Source organism: Castor canadensis, chromosome X (genome assembly GCF_047511655.1).
Source record: "Castor canadensis chromosome X, mCasCan1.hap1v2, whole genome shotgun sequence".
Taxonomy (NCBI): Eukaryota; Metazoa; Chordata; class Mammalia; order Rodentia; family Castoridae; genus Castor; species Castor canadensis.
In genome coordinates this window covers 106,165,194-106,187,165 of record NC_133405.1, presented here as the reverse complement: position 1 = coordinate 106,187,165, position 21,972 = coordinate 106,165,194, and the positions used below count along the sequence as shown (strand labels likewise).

Below are 21,972 nucleotides of genomic sequence, written 5' to 3'. Positions count from 1 at the left end.
TATTCCACTAAGGATTTGTACCCGAGTACTATGTTCTGAATTTACCTAGGCCAATTCTTTCTCTGTGTGGTAATATTACCCATGTAAATCAAAGTTTCACTTGTTCCTGTTTATATTCAAATTCAGTAATCCCAGCTACTGAGGAGGCAGAGATCAGAAGGATCCAAAACCAGCCCAGGCAAATAGTTCTGGAGACCCTATCTTGAAAATACCCATCACCGAAAGGGCTGGTGGAGTAGCTAAGGTGCAGGCTCTGAATTCAAACCCCAATACCACCCAAAAATAAACAAATAAATAAATGCAATAAAAAAAGAAAAAAATAAGAGATAGAACCTACCTATGCTGTACACCCAGGCTGGCCCCAAATTCCTGCACTCAGAGCAACCTTCCTGCTTTGGCCCGAGTAGCTGGGATTACAAGCACACTTTATCTTGCTCCAGAATTTGCTCTTGCTGTAACATTCTGTCTATGAGTTTCGTTGTGTGAACTACAGCCTTAAAACGCCCTCACTCCCACACTGGGTTCCTATCTTTTTTGGCTTCCTTAACATGATGATCTTCACCCAAGATGGAAACCTCAGTTGACCTTAGACCTTCCTTTTGCCTCCAGCCTATACACAATGAGCTCTGGGGAGCCCCTCTTTGTCTACAGTAGTGCAGGCAGACTAAGTCCTCTTTTGCTTAAATCACTTCTGATCTCCTGTTTTACTGGTCTTTCTACCTGCTTTTTTCATTTCACCACTCCTACCTGCTCTCTGAGGTGACTTTCTAAAAACCAAAAATCCAGCAAGCTATTAACTGGTTCGAATTGGAGTTGGGGGAGAGGTATTGGCACTGGATGCTAAGAACTATTTCTGGAATGCTTTCTTTAGGATACTATTATTTTTTTGTGGTGGGGTTTGAACCCAGGCCCTCATACTTGCTAGGCAGGAGCTATACCACTTGAATTGACTCTGCCAACCCAAGTTACTTTCTTAATGAGAAGTTTTAACAGATCAAAAAACCTGCCTAATGCCATCTGTTTCCATTTGGTAACTCATTTTCCCCACAAAAGGCTCCCATTCCACATAGTTATCTGACATTGGTGGATTTCCTGTCTTGATTTTACCTGTCAGGCCATAACATTTGTGGGCCTCCTCACCTGCCTTCCCAAAACCCCTTTCCATGTCCAAGAATCCCCTCACACAAGCGTGCCCGTGATCTCTGCCTTGACCTGGAAGCCCTTCTGCCTTGTGTTCAGTGTGCAGTGCAGGATGGGAAATTACACAGGGCATTCTGAGCCCAAGTGGCTGACAGCTCTCAGATGCATGGGGGCTTTGCAAGAGCTGGAGGAACAACTGAGGGGCAACTTTGGAAACTTGGGGTTGAAGAACAATCTGCTGAGGCTGTCATCCATGACCACTACTCCATGACATCTCATCTACCAAGCTGATGGCCAGATGCAGAAGTGCCAATCTTGTCACTAGCTGGCAGATGTTGCTTTTTGTGTGTGCTGGGGAGTTAAACCTAGCTGCAAGGGAGTCAAGTAGTTTTTTGGGAACATTTTAGCCTCTGTAGTGAAAGATGGGAGTTAAAAAGGATGTGAGAGGGTTGGCATGTGACTCAAGGAGGTCTAGAGTAAGAGAAATGAGCCAACAAATTAATGTGGTATTTCAGAAAAAAAAAAGCTCTCCTAAAGCATAGAGGGCTGTCTATGACGTTGGCCTTGTCTATGACAACAGAACAAGGCCAGGGGATTACAATACTTGCCTGGCACATGTGAGGTGCTAGGGACAAGCCCTTCAAAAAAAAAAAAAGGCAGGGGGGCATAAAAAGACAGATGTGTTTAAAAATTAGGCTTTTAGAGTAGGACTCTAAATCATATTCTAATTCCTCTGAAATCCTCCAGTCTGCTTTGGTTTAGAGACTAAATTATTTGTAAGTTATCCGTAGGGAGTTAGTCACCAACATGATTTTAAAACAAATCAGTAACAGTGATGCTTTAGGAATACAGAGGACGCAAAGTACTTCAATTTTCTCTGTTCCTCAACAGGTTTATTGCCTTTTAAGAAAATTTTTGTAAAATATAAATACAAAGGCAGAGAATTTACTTACAAAGTTAAAACACAGATTTCAAACATAAACACACAATTCAGAAAATTTTAGTTTTATGTACATTTTCAAGCAACCTCAACATATTATGTTAGTTTTCAATATTTTACAGGGTACAGAAAAAAATAGCTCAAAGTCTTCTTTAAATAAGAGCATAAAATGTTTAAACATATAAACAATCCGGTTTGATGCGTGAAAACTAATTTCACAGCTTTTAAATTAGGATATAAAAGTTTCATACAATTAGTTGTTGTGTGTGGATATGGTTTGAATTTATATTACACACTACTGGATTACATCCAATAGCATTTACCTGGCCTGAGCAGGTACTCTGTAAACAAAACAAAAGGTCCACCATCACCAAGTGCCATCACCCAATTCGTTCCCCCAAACCCACCACACAGTTCTGTCCACACATTACAGTCATGGTCTCTATCACCAGAGCTTTGTATGAAATTACATCAAAGTGTGGAGCTCCTTTTCTCTCCTTATAAAAGAACAGGAAAAAAAAAAAAAAGTTCCAAGTAAAAACAAACACGTATATCTCAAAGCATGTGTGCATTGAAAAGTAAAGAAAGATTATAACAACTTCATAAAAACTGACTGAAAAATTTAGAAAGAAAAGAACAGGATTCTACGTTTCTTTGACTGGAGCAATTTCTCTTATATAAAGAAGAGATATTTTCATATGTAATAGTGTCCTTTCTTTACAGAAATAGTCGTATTATGACACATATGCACAAGGATTAACACTATAACACACTGTACATGGTGGGGCGGGGCTGGTGCGTTCACCAGTAGTCACCCGAGACCGTGTCATTGGGATGGAGCCACTCCACGCTGGAGCCCAGCAGTGTCTGGAGCTCACTGGTGAATTCCACCAAATCTAACAGCTCCTTGCTTTCAGGGTTGAAGGCTTCCAAGTCGTTGGAGCAAGAGAACAAGAGACTTGCTGAAACCTGCCGGTAAAACTCTGCCTCTGCGATGGTGACAATTTCCATGTTGGGAAAATTGCAGCGGAATATGCGGGAGGACATTTTCAGTTTCTTAAGCACATCTGAAAGCAGTAGCCAGTTTCGTGGCCTACAAAATAGAGAGAAGTAGTTTAAGTTTCTGGCAAAATGAAAAGCATGGGGCTGCAGGTGTGGCTCACACAGTAGAACTCTTGCATATTCTACTCAGTCCCACCAAAAATCAAAAACCAACCAAACAAAAAAAAGTGTGTGTGTGTGTGTGTGTGTGTGTGTGTGTGTCTTTCAACTATTAACTACCACACCTGACTAGTCCCTAGTGGTAACAAAGGCCAGTTACTTTCAATTTGGTCCCCCTTTTTATCCCCTTCCCTGGGGCCCCAACTTTCTCACCATACCTACTCTGACCCCTTCTAAGGTGAAGGGGAACACTTTACTGCCAAACTCAGAACTCCTACTCTCCTACTAGGGAGAACCATCTGAACAAGTGTCATTGCTCCCGTTGCCGATGGAAATTAACAGGCAAAGTCCTGCTCATTCAGATCTGGCCACAGATTGAGTCACGTCTCTCCAGTGCCCTTCTATATTAGTGGGAGAAGTAAGCTTACACCCGCAGCCTCTTTGACCACTCCTTAGATCTAGAGCACCATAAACACAAGGTCTTCTCTCCTTTTCTTTTCTGCATTTCACCCACATCCTTCAATTCTTTGAGCAGCAACATTCTTGAGAAGGTTTTACATTCCCTTGGTAAAACCTGCCAACTTTTATGATTTGTCACTATTTGTAATGGCATACACATTTATAGGTTCAGAACCCGAGGAGGACATTCCTCATTAAATACCTTGTCTGACAAACGGCAGGGCACTCTTGCTATATGCAGTCCAAGGGATGGGTGTGGTAGCTGACTATAAGGGCAAGACTGGATCTAACCAAATTTGATGACACATCAGGATCCAGGTATCATGTATAATGACTGTCCTATGCTTACATGAGAAAATAGTTTATGAGTATAGTCCAATATACCTCAAATGCCAGGGTGGGGGGGACTAGGGTGGTCTGTTGTGGGGAGCGGTGGCAGCTGCTAGGGGATGACCCCTTTCCAAAGTGTTTAGTGCCGGCAGTGTCCAAATTGCTGACTCTTCTGTGAAATCCCAGCCCTCTGGGGGTCTGAGGAGCAACTTGAACCTGTCTTCTAATAAGGGCAGGTCACACCATGCTGTGTGACCCTGCTCAGTATAATCAAGTTGAACGTACCCTTTCTGGAAAAGGCTGGCTACGTTATGTGAAGATCGGACATTTAAGAAATTTACCCACCCACTGTCATCTGCTTAAAGGGGGTTTCTAAATCCTGCACCCCAGGAACAGTTCTGCTAGCTTTCAACCACGATAGCCATGCTCACCCCTGAGCGACGGACACTTGGATGTTATAACATGGCAAGAGGGGGCTTTCTGAAAACTCAAATTCAAACCCATCACTGTAGGAATCATCATCATCCAGGTCTTCTGGTCCTGGGGGGTTTGCTAAAACATCATATCCACTTTCACCATCTGGTTCTAATATAGGACAAATAAGGGAGAGAGAGAGAGAGAGGGGGCGGGAATCAGTAAGTTACAGTAAGATGTCGGCTGTCATAGAAAACAAAAAAACAAAACAAAACAAAAGAACTCTAATAAGATTGTTTTGCAGAGTCCTGCTTTTAGCATCCACTGCCTGCCTCCTCACCCAGCACACAGATGTTCTAACCTGCTTACTTCCCACAGCACCAAGACCAGTGTTGCTTACCACACACAGAGCTGCCATAGAACTCCCAAGCCCCACTGGACTCATCTTCACTTCGACCCTGGAGGTCATTTAAATAATCTGTAGAGGAAGGGAAACAAAATGAGATAAAGCCTACTGGTGAGAACAAAACGCAGATGCAGTCAGGGACATTTTTCCTACAAATTCACCACAAAGCTGGCCCATCAATTCCTCCCTTCCTCTTTCTGCACATTATCTAGGCAATTCTCCAAAGCCTTGTTCTCTGCAGTATCTGACCAAAATCTGAGGACCCATTCACCTCCCAGCCGAAGGGACAGCCACCCTGGCCCACCAAAACCTTTTCAACCTTCATACACAAAAATTAAGTAGCATTTTATTTATAGTATCTCTCCTTAGATACACTAAGCTGCTTCTCCCAGTAAGTAAGTGCAACTAAGGTAACCAAGGATGGCTGGCGAGCGAGTTAGTGGCATTCTTTGGTAGAAAGTAGCTGATGAGGAATTTAACTGCAAGTGCCTCACATTCATGAAAAACTTGTGCTTTTGCTTTCAGGATCTTGTAATGCCTGGGGCTTAAAAGTTGGGACATCAGAGCTAGGCCATGCCTCAAGTGGTAGAACCCCTGCCTAGCAAGCTCAAGACCCTAAGTTCCAGTACCACCCCCCTACCCAAGACAAAGACAGGACATCCTATGACCAAACACCACAAAACAATCCAAGTGACTTCACGATTGGGAAGCTTGAGTTATTTCACCCAGATTTGTGATGCAAACCTAGGGACCATATTTAAGTTAAAAATACATCTGTAGAGAGCTGGGATGTAGCTCAGTGGTAGAGCTCTTGCCTAGCATGCATGAGGCCCTGGGTTCCATCACAGCACCAAAAAAAAAAAAAAAAAAAAAAAAAAAAAAAAAGCACCTGTACAAAGTGAAAATAACCTTGAAAAATCTTTAAAAACATTAGGGGGAAGAAATCAACTGACTTTGTTATAATAGGGTTACACTATACAAAAAGTCAAATGCCTGGCTGCCATTCTAAAAGGCTTTAAAAACTCCAGCCTAGACGCATCCAAATCTCAAGTACGTAGTTCCCATCTCCTCCTCCTACCCCTCTGGTGATAGGACAGAACCCAGGGCCTTCCTCTTGGAGCCCCAATCCAACCTATTTATTTATTTGGCCATGAATTCCCAATCCTTTGGCCCTAGCCTCCCAGGAAGCTGGAACTACAGGTGTGTGTGACCATGCCCAGGCCAATCTAATGTTTGAATAAGATCATTCCTTTGTCCTACCTGTTAAGAACTTTTCCATAAGCTCGCTGTGGGTCATTTTCATGATGGTTCTGCCTGAGTATGTAGCTAAAGTAGGGTCAGCACCATAGGAAAGAAGCAAGCGGACGATCTCCAAGTGATCGTTCTCCACTGCATCATGTAGAGGCCTAGGAAGAAAGGCATGGTGGCATTAAGCTTGTGTACACAGCACCTGTCTCCCAAGTAGCAAAACTGGAACAAGCAGTTTACTAAACCATTAACAACAATAACAACAAAAAAGCCATTTCTGTTTTGAACAGAAACTAGGTGCAAAAGAAGCGACTGGAGAATCTACTGAGCTTGCCTCCAGGACCTCACAAAGATCCAAGATAACCCTCTGCCTGCAAGGTGAGAACCTGCTGGGGTGTGTTCTACAGTGGGGCCCCCTCTACTAGCCCCAGCTGAAGGAATGTTATTAGGACAGCATTAAAGACCCAAAACATTCACATTTGGCTATTTTCATGACTGCCAGGAGAACTCTCGTGCCTGTCAAGCGTCTCTTCACACTACCAGAAAGATACCTTGTGTTGACTCAGACCTGGATCTCTGACTAATGAACAGGTCAAAGGCAGGTGGAGGGCTAGTGCCTAGGATGTGGGTGATGATGACAGCACGTTCAAACCAGTGGGAAAGTTGGCCCTCTGTTCTGGGACCTTCAGCTCACATAACATTTAAACAGTGATTTCACTGATGTCAATAAACAGTCCAGGATCTTAAAAGGTAACACCCCGGATTCTTCATGCAGACAGATGCTGTGGTCCACGTTGGGAGCTTTACAACTAAATCTGCCAGAGAGGTCTAGAATTCTAGAATTCACTGTCCATCTTTCTTCCTGGGGTTTTACATACCCTGCGAGCTCCTGTCTGTGCCCCAGCAGGGTCAGGCTAAGAGCAAGACACCACTGACCTGGTTCCATCCTGGGCACTGCAGTTGACATCAGCGCCATATTCGAGGAGGTGGCGAACTATGTTGAGCCACCCCCTAGCACAAGCTTCATGTAGGGCACAGTAACCTGCATTGTCGCGATGATTCACATCACAAATCTTGTTCTCCAGGCAGTACAAGACCACTTCCTGTGTGGAGGGAACCAGGAAATGCCATTGGCTCACCATACAATGACCTCATAAAGGAGAGTTCTAAGACATACAGTCATGTGAAGGGCTTGGTGGTGGGGACAGGGCTCTGCAGGCAGGTGACTGTATTTGGAAAGGTGGCATGCTGCCCTAGCTGCCTGACCCTGGGCAAGTTACACTTCAACTTCTCCCAAGCTTCCATCTCCTCCCATGGAGAATCAGAGCCCCCCACGAGGCAGTTGAGGGGGTGCAAAAGTAGAAATTCATAAAAACCCTTAAGACAGAGGAATCTGTATACATCTATTTCAAATGATGCATTCATAAGGACCAGACCATTCTGATCCCATCAGATCATTCGACAAGCAGTGGATTGCAACACACGCTTAGATAAAAGGAAGGACAACCAATACTGGAGAGACAACGAGCCACAGAATACCCGCCCCACAGAGTGGGTTAGCCAGGCCCTCAACTAACTCCCCTCTTTTTTTTTTTTTTTTTTTAATTCACTCTCCACCCGACTCGGGGATGAATCAATATAGTATTCTCATATTCACTTAAGTTAATGACAGGAATCTGACAGACCACATATTGCAACCTACACATTTCAAGAACGAAATGAAACAAGCTCACCCTTCCCCCTTTGCAGAACGTGTTCTGTGACAACAGTCTGCGTGAGAATCAGTTATTAACCTTACTTATTTGGCGCGTTAAAATATTAATATGAACCGCTCCCAGTAAGCAGAACAGTAATTTATTCGAGGTTTTATTACCTTGATTAGGAAAGTTTTCAAACACAGAGAACAGTATCTGTCACCAGAAAACAGGTTGCACCTTTTCCTACAAGTTTTGGCCAGCAGACAGCTATCAGCTTCCAAGAGTTGAGTGGCACGGGTTAGGCAGAGCGTGCAGGTGGCCCAATGCATGGTTCATCAGAGAACGGGGGGCCCTGTGGGTCCAAGTGGGTCTCCCTTGTGACGACACAACTACTAACTCATCTGTTAGACCTAAAATAGGGCTCCTGGTGGCTCTGGGAAACCTTTTACGCCGTTTCTAGGATGGCTCCATCAACGGTGAGCACACGCTTGGGTGCTCACCAGAATGTTCCTCATGGCCCCCCAGTGAACCTAAGGCTGCACACGCTGGGAAATCTGGCCACCCGTGCCCCACTGCTTCAGCTCTTTGCGGCAGCTCCCTTCTACAACAAGGGGAAGAAGAGAGAAGGCATGCCCACAGACGTGCTTTCTCCCTTCAGGTCCTAACCTGCCAGAAAACTCACAACCCTCCAAGCTCCCAGGCCACCTGCCCTGAGCACTGGTATCCAGGATACTGCATGAAGCCACTGCTCTTTTAGCAGGCCCTCACTAGCCAGACTCGAGTGGACGGCTGCAAGCTAATGAGTTGTGTGCCCCAGCCAGGGAGAGGCCCTGTCACGTGACTCTGGGATCAGCTCTGAGCTCTACCGACTGCTGTGCACAGATCAATTTACGTGTATCCCAGTGGCCTGCCCGGTGTCCTCCCAACCCGGTGTTTATTTGTTCTGACAATTACGGCCCTCACCTGGAAACCATCTCTACTAGGACTGATTTGAGGGAACCTAGAAATGAAAGGACATCGAAGCAGAAGAGTAAGTCAACTCTCCCTTTTCCTGGAGCATGGCAGGAGAGGCAGCAGTGATCCCACAACCAAGTAAGATGCTTTGCTAGGGTCTGTCCTAACTCAACTGGGTTGTAATCACTTCACCAGAGCACTGTGTGTCTCCCCTTGTGATGCTATCCCCCAGTGGAAGGAAAGTGGGAGTGTTCTCATATAAAACTTAGGGAAAACGAGGCCCAGAGGGGTTAAGCCCCTCAATCAACGTAAAATACTAGACCTGTCGCTCAGGTCTTTTGGTACCTGATCTGCTGAGAAGATTCAAAAGGCCCAGTGAAGGGCTCTGGCTGGACGGTTTTGATCTAGCTGTGACCAGCATCCCTTGGAAGCTCTCCTAGCAGACAGGATGACAGCCTCTTCCAGATGGCAACTGCTGCCATCAACAAAGAAAATGCTCAAGACGTATGCCTACCCACATTTCTTGGTTTACTTTCGATGCAAGAAATGGGAGTGTTCACAGGGCAGCCCAACCATTCCCAAACAAAATCAAACTGTTTTTGTTGGACAATTCTCTGTTAAGCAGCTATAAGCCGAATGCCATTAACCACAAAATGTAACCATAAAGGCCATAAACCCGACATTGTTAATTAATTAAATGCCTCATTAACTTTTTTAAAAACATGATTTATTCAATTCATAGAAAATTTAACCATCACCACTAAATGCACAAGCATGTGCCCGCACACTGACAATTTAGCCTCAGAAACAGAAGCCTCCTTCGCAGGAGAGTGTGTCTGGGGTGGTCTCATTAAGGCAGGTCTGAGAAGAGGATGCTTTTACCTTCAGAACCTGATTAACAGAAACCGAGCTCAGACAGGGATAGCCTTTTGATTGCACGTGCTATCTTTAGCCAAGCAGGAAACAATGGCAAAGTCTAATTTCTGGAAAACTCTCCCAAAGAGGTGCAAATAGCACCTTTCCCCGTTAGGCAAATTGTCCTTCACTTTAAAAGGCTTTAAATTGCCACATCCAAATGGCCCATCACTCTAAAGTTTTCAATTCTATCCCCCAAAATCCAGCAAGTTAGATTCTTGGTGAAAAGCTTCATCTAACAGTTGAAACATTCTGCATTAAAACTCGTGATCTGCTGGGCGCTGGTGGCTCACACCTGTAATCCTAGCTACTCACGAGTCAGAGATCAGGAGGAGGATTGCAGTTTGAAGCCAGCCCAGGCAAATACTTTGAGACCCTATCTTGAAAAACCCAACACAAAAAAGGGCTGGTGGAGTGGCTCAAGGTGTAGGCCCTGAGTTCAAGCCCCAGTACTGCAAAAAAAGAAAAACAACAACAACAACAACAATGAAAACTGGTGATTTACATAAACATTTCCAAGGTCATCTGAGAAACGCTCCTTGGTCCAGGCCTCAGACCCACCAGCTGTATAAATACTGTTGGTCAGAGGACCCACAGGAATCTTAGGTATGTATGTATGTATGTATGTATGTAATGGGCAGGTCTCTTCTCTGGTAGCAAGGCTGAAGCTCCACCCCTATGATAGAGGAGCTTGCTGGAAACACAAGGCCAAGGCCAGTGGTGTATGTTGCTGGAAGGACATACCCCACACTCTGCAGCCACCTTGTCCCCCTAGGTGCTTCTGTTCTCAGCTTATGGGAAAACTACTGCCTGCTACCTGAATTTAATCCATAGGTAACTGAGCTATTTATCAAATGCTTCCAGCAAGTTCTCTCCAAGATAATCCAGAGATGGCAAAAGGAGACATGTTGGTACAAACAAACCAGCGTGTACAACCAAAAAAAAAAGAAAACAAAAAACCCTGTTAGTATTTCAAAGAACTGTCCCAGTGGTGACAACTGGCTTCAAGTTCTTACCTTACAGCCTGCCATGCCTCAGAGCTGGACTCTGGGTCAAGGGGAAACCCGGTGGCTGGGTGCTCCCACCAGGGAGGGTTCAAGGCACAATGGACAGCAGCAGAATCAAGGTGTGGGAGCCAGGGTTCTGGCCAAATCCTGCCAGCCCCAGCTGAGCGCAGGCCACCTCTGCACTCCTTCACACCTCCACACTCAGCCTGCTGAGCTGTATTATATCTTCACCATCCAACTCCCAGAGGGCTGATACCAGCATAAAAAAATGCCTTTGCCCTGTGGGCTATTACATCACAATTTCAACTGACAGTGTGTCGGGGAGCCGCTGGGGCAGGGGTAGAGGGAACCATCTTTGGAACTGTAATGTGAGCCAGTGGGGGGGGGGGCGGGGGAGGTGGGAGGGGGCATATGGGAGGCGGAGCACGCACTAGGTTATTATCTTTAAGTCCTTCAGCCCCTCTGGGGCTCAGTTTCCTCATATGGAAATGGGGATAATAACCAGTTAGTGGCCCACAAAGTTCAACTCTGCACTGCTTAGGAGCTGCAAAGTGAGAGCCCAGTCGGTTAGTATGAAGTCACAATCACAGTCACAGTGGTGAGGCAGCAGTAAGTTTGGGACAGAGCTTTGGAGCTAACTTCCTCTCTCAGAAGGAGACCAGTCTGGCTGGCCCTTCTCTCCCCACCTCAGGAGGCCCATGCCAATCCCCTGCACAGTCACTTGCACCAAGGCCACCCCCTTCCCCTGTAACAATATAAGAAACAGCAAATAGAGCTAATCACTTCTCCCGCTTCCCCCCCCCCCCACCGCCCCCAATCAGAATCCAAATGGGCTCATTCCCAGTTGCCAAGGCCTGGGTTATGTCAGACTTTTTATCAAGAGATAAGCGAGAGACTGAGGAGGTTGGAGCAGCCTACCTGCCTGAACACGAAGCGAACATCAGAGAGCCCTTTCTATTTGCACTATGATGGAAAGGAACGAGCCACCAAAGAGACAGCAGCCAGAGTTGGGAGTTGGGCTGACACAAACATCTTCCTCTGATGTGGAGGGGGTTTGGCTCTGCTCCCCCAGTCCCTCCCACCCTGAATCAGCCAGTTTCCCCCAGCCTGCAGCAGCAGCTGATCGGTGCTTCTGAACCAAGAGGGCCCACAGGCACGCTCACCTCATAGCCCAGCCGGGCCGCCCGCTGCAGGAGGGTCTCACCCGCATTCTTGTTAACAATCAGCCTCCGTGCCTCTGGTGGCATGGGGCGAGACTGGGTGGTCTCTTGAGGGGAACTTGAGCGTGGCAGTTGTGTGGCCTGGGAGGCTGGTAGCAATTGTTGCAAACGGTCAAAGGACTTTGGCTCCTGCTTGGCTGGTGACAAATCACAGTCTGAACTGGGCTCAGGACGCTTTCTGAATCTCCGGACAGTCACCTGTCACAAGACCAAGCAGTACACATACTTAAGGCTGTGTCCCTTCCAACATCTACTGCCTCTTGCCATCCTCCCCCCACAGTGACAAACCTATGTGGAGGAAAAGACTTCTTTTTTTCTTTTTTTTTTTTTTTTTTTGGCAGGGAGGAATTTTCACTCTTCCTACTTTCAAACTTTGTGGCCACCTAGCAGACATGCCCCTCTAAGACAGAACAGAAGTGATGTGGCGGGGAGGCATCCTGGGGAAGTAGAGCTTTGCCCCCACCCCGCAGAACAAGACCGAGGGGAACCAGGGTGAGCAGGTACCTTGCCATCAGTGTTCTCCACGTAGTAGTCCCCGGGGAGTGGCAAGCCCTGCCTGGGCTCCTGAGGGATCAAGTGCTTGGTTTTGCACAGTCTCTTCCCGGATGGCTTCTCGCTGTGGTCGGTGTACTTCTGCAGCGGGGAGGCAGCCTGGCAATCCTCTTCTTCGTCTGTGCACAGCACATCTGTCTTCTGGCTTTCTTTAATTTTCTGCTGTTTGGCAGGCGGCCTCGAGGCTGGCGTGCAGCTTGGCTGAGTCTGCTTTTTACCGCTTGCATTGGTGGATGAAAGGCTCTTCATGGGCGGAGAGCCGGAGAACACAGGCGAGCCTAAATATGGAGGGGGCGGCGGGCAGGGGGAGGGGAGAAGAAGCAGGCGTTACACAGTTGTAGCCAGTGCGGGAAGAAAAGCCCATTGTTAGCACTGATCACTGGAGCGGCTTTAGTTTTTAAAGATATACCAATTATGTTTTCAAAGCATTAATATTTTAATTATCCCACATTCAAACGGCAAATAGGTTAACCCACAAAATGCCAAGTGGCAAGTTTCTTCAAAGGGTTTGGACAAGAGGACAGAAGCCAGCTCTTCCTGCTCTCCAGCCCCCACCCACTGGGCCTGGGTGCTCAGGACCCTGGACTGGAGATAGCCTGAGCCTGAGAAGTCAGGAAGGAAGTGGGGAGGACACCGGGGAATGGAGTATGCAAGGATATCTTGAGAACTCCGTCCCGGCCTGCCACATTCTAGGCAGAGTCAACTTCTGTGGCCCAAGTTCCCACTTTCCCACAGTGGATGCTGGATGGCCCACCCTCTAGGAGTGGGGCAGGCAGTCAAGAGGAGGCCTATGCATACCTTGCTCATTGTCACTGGATTTCAGGGACTCTTCCGACCAGCCTCTGTTGCTTTTGGCTTCTGCCCTTTTCCTGCTAGGTTTCTCTTCAGTGATGTTATTCCCCTGGGCTGTGACCTCAGGCTGAACTGCCTGGGTCACTTCCTTCCTGCTTTGGCGGCCAGGTTTGCTCTCTGCTGCAGACACCTGCTGCTCCCACCGTTCTCTAAGGTGCAGCAAGTGGCGTTGCTTTTTAGGATGGAGCCCTGTTAATTCAATGCACACCTTCAGGTTGGTCAGCTCACTATAATGTGGGTCTTCTAAGTGGTTAGAGGAACTGTTTGTCATTTCCCTCTCAGGCCAGTCATCTAATGGAGAAATAACTACAAATTAATCAAAAAGGCCCCTGGGGGGGAACAAACTGTCTTACACATCACTAATGGGGTGGGGGAGGGGAGGGGTATGGCCACTGTCTCTGCTTGAGCAGGTGGCCTATTTGTCTTTGGCCACCTCTTGGCTTGTAGGGAGGGGAGGTGGGAGAAGCGTGGGAGTGGCAGTGCACCACACATCCACACCTCGAGTCCACCCGCCCGCCGTGGCCGCATGGCATGCACAGGCCTCCCTAGCAGGTAGCCAAAGCTGGCTGGGCTCACCTTTCGAGACCCGTCTTCTCTTGGCTTTCAGCAGAGGGTCCTCTGGCAGCTCTTCCACAGCAGTCTCAGTGTGGCTGCTATCACCTGAGACTTTGCGCTTCCTGTCTAGCCGGAGGGTGGGGCTATGGGGCACATCTACAGCTTGGTCAGTGGGCAGCTCGCTCACAGGCGGCCTCTCCACGAAGTACTTCTCCACAGGAAGGTCTTTGTCCTCTGGGGCTTCCAAGGGATCGTGTTTGTTCCCAGCACTACACTCACCTGTAGGAAGGGGAGACAAAAATACAGAAATGAAGGTCCAAGATTCCCATGAGGCAGGATCTGGGGAGCAGCTGGGCTGGACCACTGTGGCCAAAGGTGATCTGTAAGTGACAGACCCTCTGTGGAGATTGGGGCCTCACACACTAGAAGCAGAGAACCACCAGAAACAGACTTTCCAAAGGAAGGGCACAACTGAAGCCAGTCAGGAAGTGCAGCAGGAATCAAGACATAGGCCACACTTAAACCTTCTCTACCCTTTCATAACTGTGACGTGTGGAGGCCCAGAAAGGAGCTGAAGCACCTGAACTTTTTTTCTTTGGTGGCACTGGGATTTTAACTCAGGGCCTCATGCTAGCTAGGCAGTCACTCTTACTTCTTTAGCCACTCTGCCAGCCCTTTTTTGTGCTGGGTTTTTTCAAGATAGGGTCTCTGGAACTATTTGTCCAGCCTGGCTTCCAAAGAGATCATTCTGATCTCTGCCTCCTAGGCAGAATAGCTAGGATTACAGGTGTAAGCCACCAGTGCCCGGCAAACATTTTGTGTCTTGTCTTTTCTTTTTTGCTTTTTTTTTGTTGTCGTACTGAGGTTTGAACTCAGGGTCTTGCGCTTGTGGGCAGGCACTCTCTACCACTTGAGCCATTCCATCAGCCCTGCACCTGAACTCTTTTAGGCACTCTAGGTGTCTTTCAGTGGCAAGGTCCAAGCCAGGCTGACCTAAAAATCTCTATGGAAACATTTGCTGAGGTTATTATTTGAAATACATAGGAGGCTGATGTAATAAAGGAGATTAGATGCCCCCAAACTGTCATGTACACAAGGGTAACACCCATATTCACTTGGGTCAACAGGGGAAATAATGAAGGAGGGATGGGGATGGGGAATGGGATGGGGTGGGAGGTATTAAAAGAGGGAGCAGGAAACCCAGCAGACCCAGGGTGCTGGGGAGAGGGGCCTGGCCCAGTCAAAGGCAGAGATTCCTAACACATGTACAAGTTCAGAGACAACTTCAAAGGCTGCATATAGAAATGACTATCGCTGAATTAAGGGGCCGCTCCCATTTCCTGTCCAAAATACAGGGTCCCCCATGGGGACTCTGGGCATTCTTCCTCACATGCAAGCTTGTACAGACAAGATCCCACCCCATTCATAGCTGCCTGTGTCTTTTGTAGCCAGGACGGAGCTTGCAAAACTGCTAGTTCTAGCCTCCACACTCTCCCCATCCTGTACTCAATAGGGAAGGAGTGTACTATGCTTTCAATCATGGCATCCAAATCACCTCCTACTTTTGCTCCAGCCTAAGAAATAAACAGCTCATCAACTTCTTTTCTATCACATTTTTCCCAATACACAGCATAAACAACACCTATGCAATAATGCCCTTGGCCCACTAAAATGACCTGTATATCCCAGAGGTATGGGTCTGGTGTTTTGGTAGCACCAAGCTGAGCTGCAGAAGCCACTCTCTAGATGAAATGATAGGCACCTACCCAGAGGCTGATCTCAGTCCTCTTTTCCGCTTATGTTTTCTCCACTCTTATTTTGGACCAGCCCTGCTCAAGCCCCATCAGCTTCTAGGGGGGTGGGGGTGGGGGGGCATTCTCAGCACTTAGTAGTGGTCAGCTGCGGGCAAGTGGTGTCCCATCATCTCGGGACAGGACTGCATCTACTCCCACTGAGGAATAGCAGCGACCCCCCCCCCCTCAACTCCTTCTCTTCATGATGATGTACTGTGTGGACAGAGGGCAGCTAGCAGCCAGATCCCTCCGGGGGATACCACCACAGCTCTCTGTGGGTACACCTGACCCAGGGACATGGCCAAGGCAGGGTGGAGTCCTGCCACAAAGCTTGGCAATAGCCAGAGAAGACACACAGGCTGCCCAAACCTCAGCTCACATGGATGCAGACAGGATGACCACTGCACTTGGCTGGGGATATGAAGAGGGCAGGCTGTGCGGGTCTCACTTGTGCGGCTCTCTGACCCTCTTAACCACTCTGGCAGTAATAGTGCTGCTTTACAACTTGGCTCCCTTCAGCTGTAAAGTGGCAATATTATGGCCAGCAGCCCACACAGTGGGCTTTGTCAAATCAGGCTGGGGGGAGGGGAAGGCAAAGGGAGGGGAAGGCAAAGGGAGGGGCCAGAGAAATCGCTTTTGCTCAGGATGCTAAGAAAGTTTCACCCCAGTATTTTAAACTTTTAAGGTATACATTCACATTCTTTCACAGGGAAGATGGTTCAAACCAACTGGCTTGAAAGGAGATAATGTCACAATGCCCTCCCAGGGTCCCTATAAGGCAACAGCTTAGTTGGTGTGGGGCCTCACCCAGAATGCCCTCCCTTGTCCCCTTTCCCACATCACAGGCCCTCCCCTCATTACTAAGCTTCTCTTAACACTGAGTATTTTGCATTCTCTTCTTCATCTTACACTTGAACTCCAGTCTCATGTAGTTACATATATCTGTAGCAGTCTCACCCTTATCTAAGCCAGATTTCTCTGAAGTTTTCAATGCTGCTGTAAATAAGACTGTACTTATAACCCCCCCCCATTATCTTTTGCCCACAGAAAGCTACCTGGAAGACTTGAAATCCTCTATTTCGCTGGCAGTGACCTGTCTTCCTGCTCCTCACACAACGTAAGTACCCTATGAGACCAGGGGTCCTGCTATGTCTCTTCTGGGGTTTCCCATTTGGGAAAAGCTGCCTGGGGGGGTTACACACCAGCTTGCTTGACTCCCCACAGTTCCCCATTCAGCTGGGATGGCATGGCGCTCTTGGGAACCTGTAGGTCACTATATATGCCTCTCCCTGAGACTCCAGAGACCAATGTCTGTGGTTCCTCATCCTGCACTATCAGGAAGCCCCCACTGCTGAATCTGGGGTTCAGTGAAGTACTACGTGCCACACACTTAGTGTAGCTACAGTCCCTCATTCTCAAGGTCATTCTCCAAATGGGGCCTACCCGCCTTCCTCCATCCCCAAGGCTCTCAGGGCAAAGATTACGGTTCTCTTCAGCCAAAGCCCACAGGATGATCTTCCATGAGCCAGTGATAAGCCTGAAGAATACCCATCCAAGATACACATGGCCATCAGCCATTCTCACATTCCTGTACGCTTTGACTGGGACCTCCTCAAATGGAGCTAATCCAACCACTACAGGACTCCTCTTGAGGGCAAAGAAGATGGGTGGATGGATAGAAAGATAAACAGGAGTCCTAACCACCAGGATCCATCACTGCTGCTACTTTCAGCCCTTCTAAATGTGGGAAGGAAGCCTTGTGTCCTTGGCCATGCCATCTAGGCAGTGCCTATGTTGTCCATGGTGTAACATTTGCTCTTGTAGTGCAGTCATCTGACTTGCAACACATACATCCCATAATTTATCATGGTTCTGCCATAGTGTACCTCAAAGAAGTATCGTCATGGCAACACTTACAAGTCACCGTGGTAACAAAGCAACTTCACCACTGTTGCAGCCATGCCAGTGAGCCCTAAACATGATGGGACAGTTTGATACTCTGAGGGTCATCCAAGGTAGCAGCCCTTATCGCTGGCAGCAGAACCACACCTTAGACCTCCCTGCTCCAAACTCAAAGTGGTTCAGAGAACACGTTAGTGCTCTACTGGGAGAAATGCCCTAAACCAAGAAGTCCCAAGCAGTCCTTGATTCAGGCTTCCTCCAACTCCTGCCCAGGCATCACCAGTGAGCAGAGCCTAGTTCTATCCTGGTCAGGTGGCTGGCAAGGGACAAAGACAGACACTCATGTTCAAGAAAGAAGGGGACACTACCCATCCACAAAATGCCACAGATGGCTCCTATCAATGAACTTTCAAGAGTGAAGAGCCTCGTCACTCATTTGTTCAATTTCTAAAATGAAAATTTAACTCAGGGGCTGGGTATGGTGGCTCATACCTGCTATCCGAGCTACTTAGGAGGTGGAGATAGGGAGTATCTTTATTAGAGGCTAGCCCTGACAAAAAGTAGCGAGACTCCCACCCCAACAGCTGCTTGGTAGGTATAGGTAGGAGGACTGCAGTCCAAGGCTGGCCAGGGTAAAACCTCAACCATACCTGAAAAATAAACCAAAGGACTGGAGGTGACTCAAGTAGTAGAGTGTTTTTGCTCAAGCATGGGGGCCTGAATTTGAACCTCAGTACCATAAACAACAAAAACCCTCAGCCACCATAGAGTAAAATGAAAATCCTAGCTGGGCGGCGGTGGCTCACGCCTGTAACCCTAACTACATAGAAGGCAGAGATCAGGAGGATCGCGGTTCAAAGCCAGTACGGGCAAACAATTCTCAAGATCCTATCTTGAAAAAACCCATCAAAAAAATGGCAGAGTGGCTCAAGGTATAGGCCCTAAGTTCAAATCCCAGTACTGCAAAAGGAAGGAAGGAAGGAAGCAAGGAAGGGAGAGAAAGAAGGAAAGAGAGACAGAGAAAGAAAACCATGATTATGGCCCTTTCAAGTTCATTTGCTTTCTTACACAAGCCCTCCCAAAAAGGTGCCCCCACCATCTCAGAAGCTGCCTCACAAGGGGTGTTCCAAGTCCCCAGAAGGTCTGGGGGTGGTGACCCATCCCCTTCTTTAAAATGGGCTCCTCATATTCCCTACCCCTTCTGCTCTCTGTGCTGTGGTACAGAATGTGGTTGACTGGGCCCTGTCTCCACTGTCTGAAGCTTGGAGAGGTGGGGCCTCTGGGCATCCTCCTGGCCTCAAGCCCTACTCCTATTGATCACTCCGATTTTTTATCTCTACAAGAAAGACAGGAAGGACATGGACTCCCTGGGAAACAGGCAGGTATCAGGCCACTGAGATTTGAATGAGAAGTGGCTACCCTGGATCTGGCCATTTTACTGGAAAATGAGAGGAAAGGGACAGAAGTCTTGAAGCTGGCTAAGTTACGCCAGCCTCTCTCACCATCCATTCAGAAGGAAGGAGGATTCTCACTTGTGATTGGGCCCTTCTAGAAGCACTGTCCCCTCTCAATTCCACCTTGCTCACGTCTCAGGTCTCTCCACCCCAAGCACCAGAGGAAGAAGGCTTTCTTTGACGCTTCACAAAACAGCAGAGCAGTTTGGATCCTTTTTTGGTTTTGGTGGGACTGGAGTTTGAGCTCAGGGTTTTGCACTTGCAAAGAAGGCGCTCTACTACTTGAGTCACACCTCCAGTCCATCTTGCTCTGGTTATTTTGGAGATGGGGGTCTTGTGAACTATTTGACCAGGCTTGCCTAGAACTACAATCCTCCTGATCTCAGCCTCCCAAGTAGCTAGATTATAGGTGTGAGCCACCAGCACCCAGCTTTTTAATTTATTTTTTAATGAGACTAGGGTTTGAAATTAGTGCTTTGTGCACTTGCAAAGCAGACGCTCTATAGTTTGAACCAACACCTCCAAGTCCATTTCTGTTCTGGTTATTTTGGAGATGGGGTCTATTTGCCTGGGCTGGCCTCAAATCCTCCCTTTCTCAGTCCCCTCAAGTAACTAAGATTGCAGGGGGTGAGACACCAGAGCCCAGTCAGCTTGGACCCCTGACTAACCCATATCTGTCTGGTAAGGCAGAGTGTAAGGGAACTTCACGTCTACCAAGGGTCCCTGCCGTGTAGTTAAGGCCACCTCTTACTAGCAGTAGAAACCACCCTCTTCAGGACTAACAACAAACCATTCCTGGTTTAGCTCAACCCAGAGCCTGGCTGGCAGTCTTTGTTAGGGCCCAAGGATGAACTGGGGGGGTGGTGGGTGGGATGGGGTGTTGGAGTAAGGATGTACTCTGGATAGCCAGAAGCATGCACTCCCTGACCACAAATCCTCCCCAAATTCCACCAGGCCCTCATGAACTGTGCTGGGAATGCCAAACCTACAAGGGTAATAGGATAGAGCTCTTAAAGGCACTCAACACCACTAAAAGGTCTGTCTAGGAGGGTTTTGTACCAATGTCCTAAGTTCACCCACATATCCTAATTTACCTTCACCAGATAGGTTTCTGAGGGCTGCAGCAGGCCACCACATTAAAGGAAGAGAAAGACCCTGTCCAACTGGTGCGGACACAACCCATCCCTGGGAAGTCTCCTGAGTAACTCCAGAAATCAAGCCAGGGACGGGGGAGGGAGGCAGGTGCTGCTGTTGAAGCTGAAAAGTGTATGGAAGAAGGCACTCTTTTCACATTTCACCTCTATGACATAAGCCACCCTCAGTCCAGTGGGCAGAGCCCCTTCACAATATGCCACGTTCTTAGTTTCTGTGGCTAATTCCCAGAGATAGCAAGCAAAGTGGATACAGTAAATACCTGCTCCCGTCTCTGGTGCCTTGGTCATTCTTCATCCCATCTCAAACAAACCTACGCTTTGGAGGGAGAAAACAAGTTCTCTCTGCTGTCACTGTAGGGTGGGGGCATGGCTGGCAAGTACCATCACACTGCTACAGAACAGAACCAATATCCCATTGCCATATTGTGTTGGACTGCTCCCGACTATAGGCACAATGTTTCTTTGAAAAAGGAGATTGACCCGGGAAAGAATCTTTCACAGGTGTGGCATTTCTGGCTGCTACACGTTCAAAAGGACAAGCAGCCCATCTCTCCAAGTCGTCCCCCCAACTAGACCTCAGGCCATCATACTTGAGTCACTCCTTTCACCTCCCTGGGCCTTGCTCTCAGGGAGCAAGGTAGCCCCGTTCTCACTGACATGGTGCCAGAAGCCAGTTGCTTGGGTTTACTTACATCTCTCACTGCTGTTCTGGTCAGCAGTGGCCTCCTCCAGGGCGACTGACTTTGGCTTTTTGTCCTGATTTCCTTTTAACCTTTCCCAGTCGGCTGGGCTGAATTTGCAGACCTCGGAGTCTTTGGTTGCTGGGTGGCTACCTTCTCGCTCTTTCATCTCCAGCTCTGAGAAGCGCATCATTGCACGCTAGAAAGAGAATGGAGATGGAAAACAACACCTTACCATGAAAGCTATTTCATGTGTCTTACACTAAAGGAAAGCATTTTCCAAGAAAAGTTTGCCCAAAACCAACCACAACTTATGAGATACAACTCAGATATTTTAAAGTTTAACAGATAATATATTTAAGAGTGTCTATAAGTAGCCACACATTCTTTATCCATAAAGTCGTGTGTGTATAGATATAGATGCGATGTGTATGTATAGCCATACATACACTAATGCATAGAGACAGACATTCTCTTTTGAAGGTAAATAAAACAAAAACACAACGCAAACAAAACAAAGGAAAAACACAACAGAAAAGAAACAAAATGCACAATGAATAAAGACGGCCATGGCCCACAAACTTCCCTTTGTATATTTGGAAATGAAATTTAACTCAAAAGGTTTATGGAAGATTCTAGTAATAAAAATTTGAAGAACTGACCTCACAGTAAGCAGCAGGTAGACATAAAATACTGTCCTCTTGTAATCCTTCCATCTATGTAATTAAAATGGGCACTCAATGGATCATTTAGATAACTTCATCCATTTTTATCAGCATAAACCAATTTTTTTCTTAACATTGCAAAACAATTTGGCTTTATTCATCTTTTAACTAAAAGTAAAATATCTTAAGGAAATGCCTATACAACATCTATCATAATTCACTAGCAAATTAAATACATACTCTATCCCTTTAAGCGAGTTTTTCTTTTTGGTGAAAAAAACTGCACGATTCCCACACACATGCGGCTACACATCTCCACCAAGTATCAAGAAAGGCATTCTAAGCAGTGCTTCTAGATACACTTGTTATCTTACAAGCAGAGATCAAAGCAATTGATAGGTAAGCATCATGCAGTCTTTAGACAGCCTTCATAATAATTAAAACTTGTTATCAGCATTTCAGTGTTCATATAAT

At 47.2% G+C, this 21,972-nt stretch overlaps 1 protein-coding gene across 12 annotated transcripts in view; it reads right to left on the bottom strand.

Annotated features, from left to right (window-relative positions):
- Positions 1-1,957: 1,957 nt before the first annotated feature.
- The window catches only part of Bcor (BCL6 corepressor), a 116,392-nt gene continuing 96,377 nt past the window's right edge, over positions 1,958-21,972 (bottom strand). For 8 of the 12 annotated variants that reach the window (XM_074063966.1, XM_020183686.2, XM_074063965.1 and 5 more), the window contains exons 5-15: positions 21,496-21,549; positions 20,846-21,032; positions 13,872-14,129; positions 13,242-13,586; positions 12,396-12,721; positions 11,835-12,089; positions 7,035-7,201; positions 6,111-6,256; positions 4,845-4,922; positions 4,462-4,615; positions 1,960-3,173 (exon numbers count right to left, since the gene is read on the bottom strand). In XM_074063966.1, coding sequence (XP_073920067.1) covers positions 2,882-3,173; positions 4,462-4,615; positions 4,845-4,922; positions 6,111-6,256; positions 7,035-7,201; positions 11,835-12,089; positions 12,396-12,721; positions 13,242-13,586; positions 13,872-14,129; positions 20,846-21,032; positions 21,496-21,549 — 2,262 coding nt within the window. In that variant the 3' untranslated portion in view covers positions 1,960-2,881. Of the gene's footprint in view, positions 3,174-4,461; positions 4,616-4,844; positions 4,923-6,110; positions 6,257-7,034; positions 7,202-11,834; positions 12,090-12,395; positions 12,722-13,241; positions 13,587-13,871; positions 14,130-20,845; positions 21,033-21,495; positions 21,550-21,972 lie in introns of all 12 variants that reach the window. The other 4 variants (XM_074063969.1, XM_020183688.2, XM_020183687.2 and 1 more) reach the window with 4 other exon arrangements.